This window comes from Pistacia vera, unplaced genomic scaffold (assembly GCF_008641045.1).
Source record: "Pistacia vera cultivar Batoury unplaced genomic scaffold, PisVer_v2 Contig653, whole genome shotgun sequence".
NCBI lineage: Eukaryota > Viridiplantae > Streptophyta > Magnoliopsida > Sapindales > Anacardiaceae > Pistacia > Pistacia vera.
Genome location: NW_022196505.1, coordinates 317776 through 335602, shown reverse-complemented (window position 1 = coordinate 335602; position 17827 = coordinate 317776). Strand labels below are relative to the sequence as shown.

The following is a 17827-nucleotide window of genomic DNA, read 5'->3' as shown; positions in this document are numbered from 1 at the left end:
GCTCTTATATAAAATTGCTATGATGGGTCTCGTATGCCAATTATTTGTAACTATTTACTTCCTATACAAATGATAATTTTTTTTTAGGAATTTTAAAGAGAATAAATTTGAGAAAACTTAATGACCAATTCAAAAGCCATAAGCTTTATTTCATTCCCATGTCATGGTTGCTTGATGGACAATTATACCTCAGCATATAAAAAATACATCAATGTTGGAATAAAGCAACCTTCTTTAACATTCATTCTTTTTGTTCTAATTGACGCATGCCCTATCAGAAATATAATTCTTCTAATATTTCCATCTCTCCCATTCAGCCCTTTGACATACAATTTCACTAGCTTTAATTACTGCAACCCAAAAACCAAAAATGGCTGACGGAGTTCTGTTTGACATGGCTGGGAAACTCTTGCAGTTGTTGGGCGGCTTGGGCCCCCTTGTTTTCCAAGAAATTGGACTGGCTTGGGGAGTTAAAGATGATATCACTAAGATCAACAAAACAGTTCGTAGTATCAAGGCGGTTCTTCTCGATGCTGAGAAGCAGCATGGCAAGAAGAATGAACTAGTGATAGAATGGCTTCGAAGGCTAAAAGTTGTATTTTATGAAGCAGATGACTTATTGGATGATTTATCCACCGAACTTATAAGGCGAGAACTGATGATCGGTAATAAATTGGCAAAAGAGGTATGCATCTTCTTCTCCAAATCCAACCAAATTGCATATAGTCTTAAGATGGCTCATAAAATTAAGAATGTTAGGGAGAAGCTAGATGACATTGCAAAAGATATGGCCCAATTTCATTTTATTGAGCATCATTTTGAGAAACCAATCTTGAATACAAATAGAGAAACACATTCTTTTGAACTAGTTGAAAATGTTATCGGGAGGGAAGATGATAAAAATAAGATTATTCAACTTTTATTAGACTCAAATTATGAGGAGGATGTCTCAGTTATTTCTATAGTTGGTATTGGTGGATTAGGAAAAACCACACTTGCTCGACTTGTCTACACTGACGAAAAGCTCAAATACCATTTCGATTTAAGAATGTGGACACATGTCTCTGATGAGTTTAGTGTGAAAACAATTGTTAAAAACATCCTAAAATCTATAAATGCTGGAAAAGTAGGATTTGAGAATTTTAACTTGAAGAGTTGCTACAATGCCTTAATGAAAAAATTAATGGAAAAAAATATCTACTAGTTTTGGATGACATATGGAATGAGAATCGTGAGAAGTGGCTTCAGTTGAAAACACTATTAGTGAATGATGTGAAAAGAAGTAAGATATTGGTTACTACTCGTAGTAAACAAGTAGCAAAAATTATTAGCAAACCTTCTTTGATTTATGATTTGAAAAGCCTAACAGACGATGCGTCTTGGTCTTTGTTTACAAAATTGGCTTTTGAAGATGGAATTGAACCAAAATGCTCAAAACTAGTAGAAATTGGGAAGCATATTGTAGCAAGATGTGTTGGGGTTCCCCTTGCCGTAAGAACAATAGGACGCTTACTTTATGAGAATAATAAGGAATCCTATTGGTTGCATTTCATGGAAGATGAATTGATAAAAATCGATGAACAAGAAGAAAGTGATATTATACCAACACTTAAATTGAGTTATGATAATCTCCCCTCACACTTGAAACAATGTTTTGCTTATTGTTCATTGTTTCCCAAAGATTTTGAGATTGACAAGGAGTCATTGATTAATCTTTGGATGGCTCAAGGATTTCTTCAATCACCATATGCTAACCAATCTCTTGAAGATATTGGTCATGAGTATTTTGTTAATTTAGTTTCTCGCTCATTTTTTCAAGATGTAACGTACGAGAATTATCCGGTGACATGCAAGATGCATGATCTTATGCATGATCTTGCAACTTTGGTTGCCAAACCTGAGTGTATCTTGGCTAAGTTGGATGCAAGAAATGTTGATGAATTAACTTTGTCATGTTTCATTTGATTCTAAATTAGAGTCATCATGGAACATCCCAAATGCATTGTTTAGAGCAAATCAATAAGAACATTAATACTCCATTCTGGTTCACTTTACGATTACAATGACTTGAATGACTTGAATGAGTCCAATTACAGAAAAATGTTCTCAAGTTTTAAATGTTTGCGTACATTAGGTTTGAATGCCTCTAATATTAAGAATGTACCAAATTCAATTGGTAAATTGAAGCATCTACGCTATCTCGACTTGTCAGATAACAGAGAAATTAATAAAATTTCTAATTCTATGAAGATGTTAGGAAATTTGCAAGTATTAAAAGTTAATAGATGTGGACAACTCAAAAAGTTACCAAAAGATATTATAAAGTTGGTAAATCTTAGATGCCTTGAGGTTGGTGGCTGTTATAATTTGGTTGGAATGCCGCGTGGACTGAGGCAATTGACTAGTCTTCAAAGTTTTATCATGTTTTAAATTGGGTGAGAAGGATGGAGATTTTGCTGATCTAAATGAGCTAAATCAGTTAATCATCAACTTGAGAGGAGGTTTAGCAATCGACAAATTGCAAATTGCAACATCAAAGCCCACTTTGTCCAACTTAAAAGCAGCGCAACATATTCAATCCCTAGAGTTTTATTGGACTGCATTTGGATTCGGTGAGCCTCAATATGATGACTTAGTGTTAGAAAGCCTAGAACCACACCAAAATCTAAAATATCTTGTTATAGATGGGTTTCAAGGTATGAGGATTCCTAATTGGCTTTCCACCCTAAGAACTCTAATTGAAATTGAAATTGAAATTACCAATTGTTATTATTGTCGACATCTTCCGGCATTGGATCAATTACCTTCTTTGAAAAGATTGAGTCTTCTTATGGCCGTAGAGTATATATCAGATGCTTCTTCCACAATGTCAATGTCATTTTTTCCATCCCTTCAGGAACTCAAAATTTTGACTTGTACAAATCTAAAGGGATGGTGGAGGAGAGATGATGGAGACATAATGCAATTAAAAGACCTACCTGCGTTTCCTTGTCTTTCCAATTTATATATCGATGATTGCCCCAGTCTGACTTCGATGCCTTTGTGTCCATCTCTGGAAGACTTGATGATATATTATATGGTAGTAGCTTGAAGCCATTGGAAAAGATGATGAGTAATGTGTCATCATCAACACCTTCCATATCTGCTGGCCTTGTCTCCAGATTGAAGTCTCTGCGTATTTCATATCCTGACACGCTTGATTTGCTAACCGAAGAGTATGACAAGCAATGGGAAGCCCTTACCAGCCTACGCTCTGTAGAACTTTCTGCCCTTCATGAATTGGTCTCTCTTCCAAAGGGATTTCAACGAGTTACTAGTCTGCAGAGTCTTAAAATCTGGTTTTGTGATAATTTGACGGTTTTAACAGAAGGGATGCATTTACAATACTTGGAAATCAAAGAGTGTCCCCAATTGTTAGAAAAATGTGGAAGCAATATGGGTGTTGAATGGCCAAAGATTGCTCACATCCCAAATATTAAAATTGATGACCGGTGGATTCAAGAAGATGGCTGCTACCTATTAAATTCAAAGGAACACGCCTCTACTTCATCAGGTTCTCACATAATTTTATTCAATGCATAAATTTTCTTCAATCTTTCTCATTATTCTCTCTTCTTTAGTTTATTTACACGTGTGATTTTGCGTAATCTGGTGATTTCTGGTGACTGACATCTTATTTCAGAAGGGGCCTGATATATTCAGTGATGATAATGGCGCGCTATAATGATGGGCTTTTGGAGTCTGTTCTCTTTCATGCCAATCTTGTTTGGACTTTGGTACTGTACCTTCTGCAAAGGCTTCAGCACATTACCCACATTGAAACAACTCAATCTTGATGATCATGATCATTATGTGCTGTGTTTCAATTAGAGTAAGCAGGTAGTCTGATTGTATGTTTAATGGAAATTATTATCCAAGCTTACATATCCCAAAATAATTGTTTATGCTGTATTTTATGCTTACATTAAGCATCCATTAGACATTCATCACTTTTATATCCGTTCTTTACGACTTGAAATTGAATGCTTGTTATCTATTCTCTTTTTTAACCTGTCATTTTTCATTGTAGCATAATCTAGAGGGAGTCTGATATACCCACAATGACAATGGTATGCATGAGAAGACTGAGAGGCTCCACTCTTTTTTCTGTTCTGATGTGATTCACCTCCACAATCCAATTTTACAATTGAAGAGTATAAACAGAGTCCAGAAAACGTAAGTAATTGAGTTTTTGCTCTTCTTAATTGCTTTACATTCATTACTAAAAATAATTTCCCCCTTCAGGCTACTTTATGGATACTAAGATATGCAGAGTAAAATCTAGCTAGCTGTTTTTAACGAAAGCACTATGAATATTAAGGGTACATTAATATCTGTTTGGTCTCTGTTCTTTTTAATAAATAAGATATAGCTTTTTTCAATTGTTTCTCTGTCATATTTCAATTCTCATATACCATTAATACAAGATATGGCAAGCTAAAAGTGCTACAAATGCGCTGAGTTTTTTCTGCCTTGGAAGTACTATCAACAAATACGAAAACATTGAGTAGTAAGTATCACAAATTTTCTTTCTTCTTTTGGTTCTTTTGTGTTAAATTTTGTTTACTAAAAGTGCCTTTTTTTCATTCTGACTTTCAGAAATTGATTTGTGATATATCACAGTCTTATGCTTGAGAGCATGATTCATAGTATAAAATGTTGAGGTAAACTCCATTGTAATTGGTTTATTTCTTCTTCTCACAACCATAATATTTTCTCTTGTGAGTGGATGAAGACAATAGTGTTGGCGGCAATATGTTCTAGAACATGTACCAATTTGTGTATATAGCATGCATTAGAATTTTCCAAACTTTACATATTAGAAATAATTTACCATGTTTTTATCCTTGTAAAAAATTTCAAGTTTGAAAGTTATTTCAATTGAGAAGCCTCTATCTTATTAAATATCAAAACTGGCACTTTTAAATTCCATTTAACTTTCCTTCTTTTTTAATTAGCAGCATTTATGGGTAGATTTTCACATAATTTGAGATTTGTTGGTACTGCATGCTGTGTTTCTCATAAAGTCTTTTATGCAGCTTATGTAGTTAGTTGTGCTGATTGTTGTGTACCTTGGGGAGTTAAATTATTTTAGAATCAGCTACAGTTCGGACTTTCTGGACTCGTGGTACATTCTTATAAGTGCAGTAGTCCCCGTGTTGTGATACAGAGTCAAAAAGTTGTCCTCCTGCAGTGATTACTTTTCTACATGATTCTGAAGATGATTTTGCAAATCAATTCTTCAGCTTATAAATATTGTAAACATGTCAACTCTTTTTGCAGGCTACTTTACTCCATAACAAATCTGAGTTGCCGACAATAATGAACAGAATTTTTGTGAATTTTCAGTTACGCAGAGGAAATCTGGCTGTTTCAAACCAAGAAGCAACATTTTGAGGCAAAGTAGATTCTAACAGTTGCACATCATCATTGAATTGAATATGGTTATTCTGTTGTTCATTTCAGTTCATATGTATTCTTCATGTATTTTGAAATGTTTAAACTGATATATTTATGATATTATAGTTAGTTGATACAGTGATCATAGTGATTGAAAATTAGATCTATAAAAAAATTACTTGGTCTTTTCTAATATTTCAAATTTTTGTCTTGAAACATAGTTTTGAGGAATGGAGCCAGACAAAGCATAATGAAGAATTGTTGGTACACTCCTGTCCAAGGTTATAATCTTTCCAAAATCCTAGTTGTCCATTGTGAATAATTAGCATTCACAAATGTTTTTGGTCTCTGTATATTTTAATAAATAAGAAATCTAATTGTCTCGTATGTATGGTTGTTCTATTGTTTATCTTCTCATACTTTCTATTCATATCTTTCTGTACACAAGAATATGGCACTAAAAGTGGCTACACAATGCATTAATGTTTCTTCAGCCGTTGGTGTACTATTGCAATTAAATATGCAAGAAACAGGAATAGATTGAGTAGTGAGTACACAGATTTTCTTTATGGTCTTTTGTTTCTTCTATACATATACATTTTGTTATTTGTTCGTTCTTGACTCTCAGGAATTGATTGAAATATATACCACACTGATAGGAAGCCACTGGTCTTTCAGGGGCTTGATAGAATTCTCTTGAAAACCGGCTTACCAAGGGAGGTGTCCAAGCCCTTTATAACCCATAGCCCACCCTTTTCCATCTCAATGTGTATCCTAACACACACCTTTCATCCTTGGAACATATTCAGCTCTATAAATTGTTGAGGTGAACTCTAATGTAATTGCCTTATTTCTTCTTCTTGCTCGTCCTATTACATATATGTTGACATGTTTAGACTTGTATTTTCCTTTTATATAGAAATAGTTCTCTTGATGGAAAGAAATCTAGAACAGAGAGAAGGATTGGCTAAGATTACTCACTTCACGAAAAGGGTTCTAGACGATCACTTCAAAAATGTCTAGTTATCCAGCACATCTATTAAAGGTTTTTTTTTCCTTTATTCTTAGACCTTTCTTAATTAGTATGACATCTTTTTATTCTCCTCTTTGAGTTCTTCTGTAAATTTATTTTAATGCATATTAAGTTTTGATCAATTTTTAAATCATATATTCTTATATTTAGATTTGCTTGTGTTTCTTTAGCCTTTGAGTGCCGTACTGCACTTTTGCGATGCACTAAAGGAAATACAAAATTTTAACTATCAGAAATTTTGATTTGTAAGTATCACAAATTTTCTTTTCATGTTCTAATAGTCTCTTTCTATAAAATATAACAGTATGCTAAAAGTCCCTGTTTCTAATTTGTTTTTGAATTTTCAAAAATATATCTGTGAGGGATGTAGGCATTTTGCCGAACCATGTAAAATCCCCTGGTGTGCTTTATTTTGTTTCATGAATGTTTGGTTTGTATTGGTAATGAATGAACAAACTCATAAGCACTAAAATCAACTTAGCAAACCATTCCGCTTAGGTTTAATCAACTTGGTAAGTGATTAAAACTTTCAGGTCTGTTACATTCTTACATATGCAGTAGTCTCTAATGTATTCTGCGGTGCTAAAGAATCTGAGAACATGTATCCTCCTGCGTTCTCCTGCAACGCCTAATTTTCTACTAGATTCTCAAAATTGTGCAAATCTACTACTCATGCTAGCATTGGCCCCTGGAGCTTGGATTTCTTGTTTAATTAACTGAACCATTCTGCTGTTGTACTGGATTCTTAATCTTCTGGTTACTGCGTACCTTTTTCTTCTTTTAGGGGGACAACAATGAATTTGCAACGCACACTGCTCTACCATGGATTGTTAATTTAGTGGTTGTTGAATACTTTTTTCCTCTATCAAGGGACAACAATAAAGTTGCAACACATACCAGATTGTCATTTAGCTGTGTGCTTAAGAGTTGGCAAAGTTTTCTATTCGCTTCAGAAAGCAACAATGAAGAAGTTAAAATAAACAGATTATTTGATGTCTAGGCATGATGCCTGGTAGGCTTTTGGATGATCCATGATTTAGAATCTAGATTTGAAATCGCCTGATGAAGTCATTCAAATAATTAATAACATTGGACATTTTCTTCTAATCTGCTGGCATATTTGGTTTTGGTTGACTAAATATTAATATTGTGGCTTTCAATTGTTTATTTAGTAGTAAACTTTGCTAATGGTATGCCCAGTTCTGGGTTTGGTTCCCTAAATTCTCTTTTAATCTAGCATTCGGATTGTCTACTGACCACTCAAACTTTGCTAACAACATTTTTAATTTAAATCTGATTTGGAACTCTTCAATTATGCCTTTCTTGATGGGTGAGCATGGGTAGTGGGTAGAACAGGAACCGGAACCTACCCGAAACCGACACTATTCAGGTAGGTTCCGGTTCCATTTTATTGGAACCGACACTATGTGGTTCTTGTTCTTACAAGTTTCAGAACCGAAACCGGAACTGGAACCTGAACCTAAACCTAAACCTAAAGCGGGTATCCTGCTTGGAACTTGTTTGTGTTTTGGTTTTGATTAAGAAATTTTATGTGAATTGTGATGAATTGATTGAATTCAAGTGTTTTCTAGAGATTAGAGGATTTATGAGTCACATTGGACACAAATGAATGAGTAATCAAAAGTTGAAAACTACTAAATGTGGGTTTTTTTAATTTGTTAGGGGTGTATTTATAAATTTTTAAGATATTTTTGTCATTTTTTAAACTAATAGGGGGTAATTGATTTTTCATAGGATACCTGGGTAAGGAATCAGGTTCTGGTTCCTTGAATTTAATAATCGAAATTTATAGTTTTCGATTCCGGTTCCTTTTTTGGGAACCTGTATTGTGCGGTTTCAATTCTCCCAAAAAATAGAGGGTACCCGAAACCGCTCACCTCTATTATAGAGGATGGCTGGCTCATGAGCTTGTTTTGCTTTAAATACAATTACACTTTTAAGTGTGCCTCATTGACATGATATCCCAATTTTGGGAAATTACATTAATTGCCACTAATTTAGGGTCGTAATAAAACTAGTCAATTTTGGAAAGAATCTCATAAAATAGCCTGGACCCAAATTCCATAGTTTTGAAGGACCAAAATGCTTCAAAAGAGGTATTTTATTTGTAAATTGAAAAAACAAAAAAACATTGCAGTTATGTTTGAGTCAAATTTATATGTACAAAACATGTAAATCATGATATTTTATGGTGTGTCGGTGATACTGAGTGGGGTTAAAAATCACTACTTAATTTTATGTTCTTGTAAATCAACATCATTTATTTCAACTCCTCCTTCAATTATAAAACTGATTAATTTTATCTTTTATTTATGTCTTTTTATGACTATTTTAACCTCATTTAACAAGAAATTGAACTTTTGTGAGAGAAAATTAGGGGCTTTTTAACACCCCTTTATTTGCTATTAATGCCTAGAAAAGTCCAACTGTCTAATAAAAAGCCGAGTTATGCTAATGTTAAATGGGCTTCATAGGCCCATATAAATGAGTGCTTGGCAAAATCAAAGCTATTTAATGTAGGCCATTTGTCATGAAGGCCTCAATTGATGCTTACATACCAATAATCAAACGTCTAGTGATTATTAATCAAATGTCATATGGAGTATGTAACTTAGGGTGAAGCTATGACATCGATTTGATAATATTATTGGACCATTAATATAATCGTAAAGATCAAATTATCAATAATCATCTAAGTTAATTAGTGTTTAGTAATGAGTCGATTATGTCATGCAAATACATCTTTCATTATTTAAGATCATACAAACAACATAGTAGACGCAAGCCACTATTAGAGTTTACTAGTGGATAGTGTTACTCCTAATGAAAATATTGAATTAATCAATGTTTAAATATACCTAAATAAAAAGTTTTGAAATATAATTCTACCAATTTTGTTGTTTTTCAAAAATAAGTTTGAATAAACTAAGTTTAATATAAAACTAAGTTGTACGTTAATATTTTTAATAAAGAAAGATATATTTAGTATAATATTTTTAAACTATTTTCAAAACTAGAAGCTATAGAAAACAGAAAATTACTTTTTTTTTTCTAATTTATTTAAATTTTACATCTAACATTCAATATTGAAACCAAGTTTAGGATAAATTTAGGGTCTTATATATAACGAATTAGTTTATTAGAATTAGAAAATAACACTTTAATACCCATCCGAGGATTTAAATGAGTTAATATATAAATTTTACAAGATTAAAGTCTTCAATTTCAGGGGTTAAAGTGTTGATTTCTTAGATCACTTCCCAAACAAATACTATTACTGACCTCAAAAGTCAAATCCAACATAAAAGGTTGCGGTACAAAAATGATTAAAGAAACATGTTTTAGATATTACTCCCTCCCTTTTCTTTTTAAGCCTTTCAGAAAGTTTTCCCTAAAGAAAGGAGACGTGGGTCAGAGAAACATTAAAAAAGAAAAGACAATCTAATTTATTTTGGAAAAAGTTACTCGAAATAATAACTATAAAGAAACCAGGGGGTGTATTATTGATTGATTAGAATTATTTTAACAAAAAAAAAGTACATGAAAGACTTCTAGTCACCCGTGACATAAATTATCATCATCTTGAAGAAAATGCAAACACCTGGACAAATACAGAGAACCCGTGACAAATCACGAACCCATTACAAAAAGCTACAAAATAATTTTAATTTGGCCCTTTTTCCTCTTAAAAATTAGTACCAAACAAACACGAAAAGCCATCAAACTCAGCTGCAGGGCTCACGGGCCACACCGAGCCTGGAATTGGGTACATCGAAAAGAAACCTGTGGTTTTGTTGCTGCATGTTGGCTATCACATTCAGCACTGAGTTCACATTGTCAGGGGCCGCAGCCATTGCTAGGCATGTGATGCTGCCTGCTGTGCTGTGGATTAGCAGGTTGTCTTGTGGGAGTGTCACATTCATCCCCGAGAACATCAAGGTTATCGTTGGTGCAACTATTGGGACCGAATAACACGTGTCGAATCCACCTAGGGTTGTCACTGTTAAGTTTCGGCCAACCCGTTTCCGAAACTCGTCTCTCACTGCAATGTATGCTGGTGTGACTAGCCGGGTGAAAACCGTGCCTGATTACCATAATAATAAAGAAAGGTCAATACAATTAATAATTGTCACAATCACGACTACTGATAATATATATGATTCCAACGAACCCATTTATATCCCTTTTTTGGCTCTTAGCTTTAGATATTTTGTTTTTTCCAGCAGTACAAAGAAAATGTGACATTAATTGACTTAAAACTAGTGTCCAATTTCATCCCACAATTTTTTGTCCACATTAAAAGAACATAACTAATTTGGACCAACCATTACCTAGACATGGAATTGAACCCATCTTAGTATAAATTTCTATTAACATCCCTAAGCATAAGATATGTACCTTTATTATAGAATAAACAAAAAATAAATTGAGAAAACAAAAACATTACCAGAATCAATGATGGTTCCTGAACCAGTAGTGGGATTGAATGCAAAAGCAGTGGGTGGGATATCAACAACTTTTCTTCCAACCCTAATTGCCATCAAATTCACATAGTAAAGTGAAGATCTTCTTGGGTTCTTCAATAACGGTGTGTACTTGATCCTCTTGGGCTGGCCAATGGGCCCAAGTCTCAATGACCCAGAAAAGTTGACGGACTTGAAGCTAGGAAGGCAGTAAGAAAATGTGGATTGGTACAAGTTTTGGGTTTGGGACAGAAGCGATAACGGGCCACGGCCAAGGCCCAATAGACCTTGGGGAGGCACAGAGCTGCCTGTGGCTTTTGCTATGCAGCCAAAGGTGTATCTGAAGATTGAATCAGTGGCTAGAGTGATGTTGTCTTGTGAGAGGTTGGCTGCGACGGTGGAGCTACCGTAGGTGAGGTTGAATGAGCAGGTGGTGCCGCCGCAAGTGGGGTTTGGTACCTGAAATTTCATGTGCATTGATTGTTAGTGTCATTATGTGATCTTGTGAAGTCATGTGAACTTTCTATGTTTGGAAAGTAGCTTGTAATATTTTGTCACCCGTGAACCTTTTGGCATCAGTTAAAGAGTGATGAAAAATCACGAGGTGTGCCTAACTGGGCTCCAAGTGGGGCAAACTTTACTTGCAATATCAGGGTTCGAACCGCACTAGAAGCACTTTATGGCCAAGGATACTTACCTGAGCCCCCATTGGGATTAGTCTAATACATTCGGGTATGGGGAGACCCACCCCTTTTTTACTTACCATTAGATATGTGTACAAAAAGCTAACGAAAATGAAAAAAAATATATATACATATTTTCATACTTTTTTTATATCTTGCACACGGATGACAATAAGAATGAGAGAGTGAAAAAGATACTGCTATAAATAGTGTTTCTAGCACACCTCATGATATTTGAACAGACTTGCTATAAACTATTCATTCTAATTAAAATATTTTTATTACGTCTAAAATCATTCTTAATATTTTAAAAAGCATCTAAATCGTTTTTAAAACCTTACAAAGAAGAAGGAGATAGAAATGTGTAGATATAGTGACAACAATCATATGGAAACACCCACTAGGGACCCAATTTGACAGTCAGGTTTGAACTTTGAAATCCTGTTCAAGTAATTATCATGAAGATGTTTATCTCTTTTGCAAATAAAATCAACATTGGAACTTCCCAAATTCTACAGAAATAATGAAATAATTTACATTACCTGTTTGCATTGAGCGGCCTGGCAACCAACAGGCTTGAAAGAAGAAGACTTGGCGGTGTTAAAGACAGTAGAGCCACAGCCAACACAGCCAGTGCAAGGAACCCAAGCGGNTTGGTGTGCACCTAACATTCTTTGCAAAAGATCGTCCCCAACAAAGTGCAAGATCTCCCGACCAAATATATGCACCACAATTCAAATGAGGATTTTAGGAGTACAACCACACAAACCCCGACCCAAAATGCATCAAATGTGATTTTTAACGATTTTCCAAAATTCTAATATATAAAAAATCATTAAAAAAACACGACTTGTGCAAATTGCTTCCTTTTTTTGGGTTAAGTTCCTTGCATTTTTCTACACTACCATGCAAAAAATCAGATCGAAATAACAACTTTCGAGAAGATCGTCCCTTAGTGTGCACGCCTTTGGTGTGCACTAAAAACCTTCTTTCCAAAAGATCGTCCCTCAAAAAGTTCAAGATCTCTTGACCAAATACATACACCACAATTCAAACGGGGATTTTAGAAGCACAACAAAACAAACCTCGACCCAAAATGCATAATATGTGATTTTTTACGATTTTCCAAAATTTTAATCTTCAAAAAATCATTAAAAAAACACAACTCGTGCAAATTGCTTCTTTTTTTTGGGTTAGGTTCCTCGCATTTTTCTCCACTGCCATGCAAAAAACCAGATCAAAAGGACAACTTCCGAAAATATCGTCCCTTGGTGTGTACCAAAAACCTTCTTTTCAGAAGATCGTCCTCTACAAAGTTCAAGATCTCCCGACCAAATGTATACACCATAATTCAAATAGAGATTTTAGGAGCACAATAAAACAAACCCCTACCCAAAATAGATTAGGTAATTGCAAGACTAATTGCGAATTGATACATCAAAATTATGAATGAAAGTTTATAAGATTGGATTGTGAGCTAATTTTTATTATTGTCTTAAAATAAATAAGATAAGAATGTATGGAGAACATTTCTTCAACCTTAACCTCAATCTCCAATTCAATTGTTATCTTAAAAGATATAAAGGCAGCTCCAAGCTTTATGTAACGCAAAAATAAAAGGGATTTTGAGTAAAGGAAAGTATTTGGGGCCATAAAGCAAGTTGTTAAAACTTCCACATTATTAATGAATTAGAAGAGAACTGATCCTATAAGAACTTTGGGATTTTCATTACAAGTGGTCCATCAGAGCTTTTCACCTGCCCAACACCCTTCAAGACAAATTTTCCTTTTATTTTACTGACTAATTTTTACAATTTTCCGTTTTACATTCAAATATCATCCATCAATAACCAATCTCTTTTACTAATTCAGTGATTCTCGACTTTTACTAAATCAATTTCTACAAGTTAATTTGTATATTAAATCCAAACTTAGGTTTATTTACTAATCTGCATTCTTTCTTTCCGAGTTTTTGGTTGGTAATAGCAATAAATAATTATTGAAAAATGCTAATCAAGTCCCAAATGGGAAGAGAAATATTCCTACATCAAGAAACTCGTCCTCGAGTTGTTAAGGAACTCCTTCAAACTCATGATACTCGAACAAATCTTGGACATTGTAAGTCTTAGAAATGGCATAGGTGCTCGGAAGATCCACAATGTAGGCATTATTGCTAATCTTTTGCAAGACAGGAAAAGGGCCCAATCTTCTGTTGTTCAAGTTTGTTGTATTCACCAACATGAAATCTTTCTTTGCGTAGGTGAACCATAACTTTATCTCCCACTTTAAAAGACTTGAATCTTCGATGCTTATTCGCAGCAGCCTTGTACTTTGCAGTAGACTTTTTCAATTTCTTCTTCACCTTGTTACGGACGTCAGTCCCATTATTAATCATATGCTCAGCTATAATGCTCATACTTGGAAGCTTTGGCAAAGGCACTGAAGTCCAATGTATGCTATGGAGGTCGTCTATAAATAATCTCAAAAGGACTGTTAGGGCCAAAAATCGTCCTTGACCCAAATAGGAAAACGGGCCTAACAATGAAGAAGCCAAGCCCAATCCCAATCCGGATTAGGTCCATTTGAGACAAGATATAGCCGGCCCAAACCACCTAGGTACGAGTCTCCCAATCTCGGCCCATGGGCGAATCAGGGCCCATGACCCTCAGAATATTTTTCTATTCCCAAGCAATCTCCTATTCGAGGTCACCTTCCTGTTCGGAACACTTTCCTACTCGAAGTTGCTCTTCTAATCAGAATCACATTCCTATTCGGACATTGGTAAGACAACTTATCACGGCCCTAATTCTTCTAGGGTTTGCATCAGAGTCACATTAGGACTCCCTACTCCCACCAGGATTGGGAGACCAGACAATCACTATATAAACAGAGGCCAGCCCTCTCACTAGGGACAGATTACAATACACCTTCATACCCGAAGCTCCTACTTGAGAGCTTCACATCACGGCAGTAGTCACAGTCTCTGACTAGACTTCCGGTAACCTCTCGACTCCCTAGCCCTCACTATATTAGCCTCTTTCAGACTTGCTGACTTGAGCGTCGGAGTGCCTACGACAAACACCACCCCGGTGTTTTTCGTCACTTCACGCGTGTTTCTTTACGTGTACAAGTACAACAGATTGCTAGTGGCCTCAATCTCACAGGATCAATCCTTCCTTCTATACCAGTAGATTTTTACGTCTACAGTTTGGCGCCCACCGTGGGGCCTCTAGCAATCATCTGGCTCGATGAACCTTGCTACGTAGGGGAACTTTCCATGGCTGACAATTCTGACGATGCAAACCCCGGCCTCAAGGCCAAATTAGAGGCTTTGACCGCTCTCATGCAACAAAACTCAGACAAGGTAGCCGCACTGGAAGCTAAGAACATTGCCATCCGGACCGAAAACGCCTCCATCAGGGCTGAGAACCAGTCTCTGAAAGAAAAGGTAAGCCAGTTTTATGACCTCGACCTTCTGCCTTCTCAGGTACCACCAAATCGGTTCCGCGTCTCAGTTCCATCTATGCAACCTCTCCAAACCCCAGAGCACGGGCCTGGAGTTTCAGATAAAAGGTCACGTCAACTGAATTCATCAGTGGGAGAGGACTCGATCCTGACTTAGGGAGGAAAAGATCTGTCGATAGAACCCCTCTTAACCGATCCATCACAACCTCGAGACCAAGACGCCCAAGCGGCAGAAAACCCCGTTCCAACAAGACCCGTCCATCCTTGCCACTCCACCTAACCTTCAGTCCATCCTTACACAAACGCCATTCGGCTCGGCTCACCCTTGGGGGTTGAACGGCCGTCCAAACCTAAGTATACCACTAGAATCCATCCATCCTAGCGGGCCGAACGAATACCAGTCAACCCCCCTGACCATCCATGTAGGACGAAACACCCGATCATTTACAATGGGAGTCACCCCATCGGAGGGAATGAATGGCGATCTGGGATATCAGGATTTACATGAAGGGGTGATCCACCAAGCTACACCAAGGGGAATGACTCAACAAAATATACCGAGCGCGAATGCAATGGCAGAACCGATCAAACGGGATGACCTAGTGGTATCCCCCTCTCCTATGGAACAGATACTGGCTAAGAGATTGGCTGATGTGGAGGCAGTAATGAGGCGAATACCAGGAATGCCGATCCCCACCAAGAAGAGCAAGCCTCACTGCTTGCTGACTCGCCCTTTACGGATGCAATCGCTCTAGCTGACATGCCCCACAAATTTACTATTCCCAGTATGAGGCCCTATGATGGCACAACCGACCCGAACGATCACATAGCCTCATATAAACAACGGATGTTCACTATCTCCATACCCCGCGCGCTGAGGGAAGCCTACATGTGTAAGAGTTTTGGTTCAAGCTTAGCCGGCCCAGCACTTCAGTGGTACACAAATCTCCCAAACGGTTCCATTGACTCATTTGCACAACTCACTGACACCTTCATGGAGCAGTTCGCCAGCAGTAAGAAGCTCGAGAAATTGTCGGCCGATCTATACAGAGTATACCAGAAAAGGGGAGAACCACTGAAAGAGTACGTCAGCAAATTCAACAAGGAGAAAATTTCCATTCCTGCTTGCAACCCCGAGACAGTTGTAGACACATTCAGGAAAGGCCTCCTCCCGAATGGGGAATTGTACAAAGAATTGACAAAGCTTGGCTGCACAACGATGGAAGACGCCCTGGCCAGAGTGGTGATACAAATAAGGTGGGAAGAAGATGAGATAAATCGAGTAATCCACGCCAGGGATGACTCGAGGTGGAATGATAGGAAGCCAGATGCCAGACCGACCGAAACCCGCTACCAACCCCCAGCGTGTCATTTGAAAAAAGTTAGGAAACCATATGACTGCCAGCCACAATACGACTGTCAGCCACCCAAAACAGATAATAGACAGATTGGATCGAGCTGATACAAGATACCAGACTACAACCTGAACGTCGAACCAGCCTAAGTGGTGGCGATCATGAAAGGAATGGGATCCAGCGTTAGGTGGCCAGACAAGCTCAACGCCGAAGCAAGAAGAGACACAACCAAATGGTGTGAGTTTCACGGCGACCATTGACATAACACCCCAGATTGCATTGCCCTACGTTTGGAGGTTGCCGCGCTATTGAAGAGGGGACATCTCCGAGATCTGCTGACCGATAAAGGAAAGCACACCATTAGCCAGAAAAGCAATAAAGAAACTTCTCCTCCCCCGCGAGAGCCCACACCAAAAGGCTTCTGCTCACTCATCTCCGTGGGGTCAGAAATCAGCGGGGTAAGTTATTGATCAGCCACACGATACGCTAGGGCTAACAGCCACCATGAGATACAGTCAATCTACCCAGTTTCTCGGTCACACTCCCATCAGGGAATTCAGTTCGAAGATGATGAGCCGATCACCCAGGCTGCCCCTCATCATGATGCTCTAGTCGTCTCTCTCCAGATCGCCAATATTCTTGTGAAGAGAATGTTCGTAGACGAAGGGTCATCAGCGAACATTCTGTTCCTTGCATCAGTAAAAGCTATGGGTTTGGAAGAAGAAAACATCAACAGAAGGCCGACCCCACTATTTGGTTTTAGTTTTGAGCAGAAGTACACTATCGAAGAGATCGTCCTTCCTATCTATGCTAGTGGAGTAAACAGACAGACAGTCTTCCTGGTGATAGACGCCCCTTCACCCTACAATGTTCTCTTGGGCCGACCTTGGATCCACGACATGCGAGCAGTCCTATCCACTTTCCACCAAACAATTAGGTTTCCTACCAAATGGGGAGTACGAGAAATCAAGGGTGACCCGAAAGCTTCCAGAGATTGTTACAAGAACGCCTTCAAGGGCAAGGATAACGCTTTATAGCAACTACAGTCTCATCCAACCCTTCCGACCAAGCCAGATCAACCATCAATGGAAGAGTTGGATGAAGTACAGATACACCCGGATGATCCTGAGAGAAAGACACAGATAGGTTCTCGTCTAGGGCCCGAAACAAGAGAAAAGCTGATAAAATTCCTCAGACAGAATGAAGACTGTTTCGCCTGGTCCCACGCCAACATGACGGGAATAAGTCTAAAAGGCCATGCTTCACCATCTCAAAGTAGATCCAGATCACCAGTCAGTGAAGCAGAGGAGAAGGAAATTCGCACCAGAGCGCAACCGGATCGTTAATGAGGAGGTTGAAAAGCTGTTG

At 37.3% G+C, this 17827-nt stretch overlaps 3 protein-coding genes and 1 long non-coding RNA gene across 4 annotated transcripts; 3 read left to right on the top strand and 1 right to left on the bottom strand.

Moving 5' to 3' along the window:
* The first annotated feature begins 370 nt into the window (after window positions 1-370).
* On the top strand, window positions 371-1965 carry LOC116111887 (putative disease resistance protein RGA3). Its single transcript, XM_031398047.1, has 2 exons — window positions 371-1154; window positions 1205-1965. The coding sequence occupies exons 1-2, from the start codon at window positions 371-373 to the stop codon at window positions 1963-1965; spliced, it is 1545 nt and encodes a 514-aa protein (XP_031253907.1).
* Window positions 1966-3082: 1117 nt separating this feature from the next.
* LOC116111905 lies at window positions 3083-4735 on the top strand. The gene is made up of 3 exons (XR_004125139.1): window positions 3083-3553; window positions 3683-3879; window positions 4070-4735. It is a non-coding gene; the product is annotated as an uncharacterized LOC116111905 (long non-coding RNA).
* Window positions 4736-9967: 5232 nt separating this feature from the next.
* LOC116111886 (aspartyl protease AED3-like) lies at window positions 9968-12310 on the bottom strand. Its single transcript, XM_031398046.1, has 3 exons — window positions 12182-12310; window positions 10941-11415; window positions 9968-10577 (listed from the first exon to the last, which is right to left on the bottom strand). Exons 1-3 carry the CDS (start codon window positions 12308-12310, stop codon window positions 10219-10221), a joined length of 963 nt encoding a protein of 320 aa, XP_031253906.1. The 3' UTR covers window positions 9968-10218.
* A 3683-nt stretch (window positions 12311-15993) lies between these two features.
* On the top strand, window positions 15994-17496 carry LOC116111885. The gene is made up of 3 exons (XM_031398044.1): window positions 15994-16522; window positions 16733-16917; window positions 17011-17496. The coding sequence occupies exons 1-3, from the start codon at window positions 15994-15996 to the stop codon at window positions 17494-17496; spliced, it is 1200 nt and encodes a 399-aa protein (XP_031253904.1).
* The last annotated feature ends 331 nt before the right edge of the window (window positions 17497-17827 follow it).

What these genes read in the sequence shown, in the direction of transcription:
- LOC116111887 (XM_031398047.1), top strand. Translation starts at nt 371, where the DNA reads ATGGCTGACGGAGTTCTGTTTGACATGGCTGGGAAACTCTTGCAGTTG. An exon ending in TGAGAATTTTAACTTGAAGA is followed by an intron (nt 1,155 to 1,204) that starts GTTGCTACAATG and finishes AATATCTACTAG; the next exon opens with TTTTGGATGACATATGGAAT.
- LOC116111885 (XM_031398044.1), top strand. Translation starts at nt 15,994, where the DNA reads ATGTGTAAGAGTTTTGGTTCAAGCTTAGCCGGCCCAGCACTTCAGTGG. An exon ending in CTGCCAGCCACAATACGACT is followed by an intron (nt 16,523 to 16,732) that starts GTCAGCCACCCA and finishes ATAACACCCCAG; the next exon opens with ATTGCATTGCCCTACGTTTG. An exon ending in TGGGGTCAGAAATCAGCGGG is followed by an intron (nt 16,918 to 17,010) that starts GTAAGTTATTGA and finishes CACTCCCATCAG; the next exon opens with GGAATTCAGTTCGAAGATGA.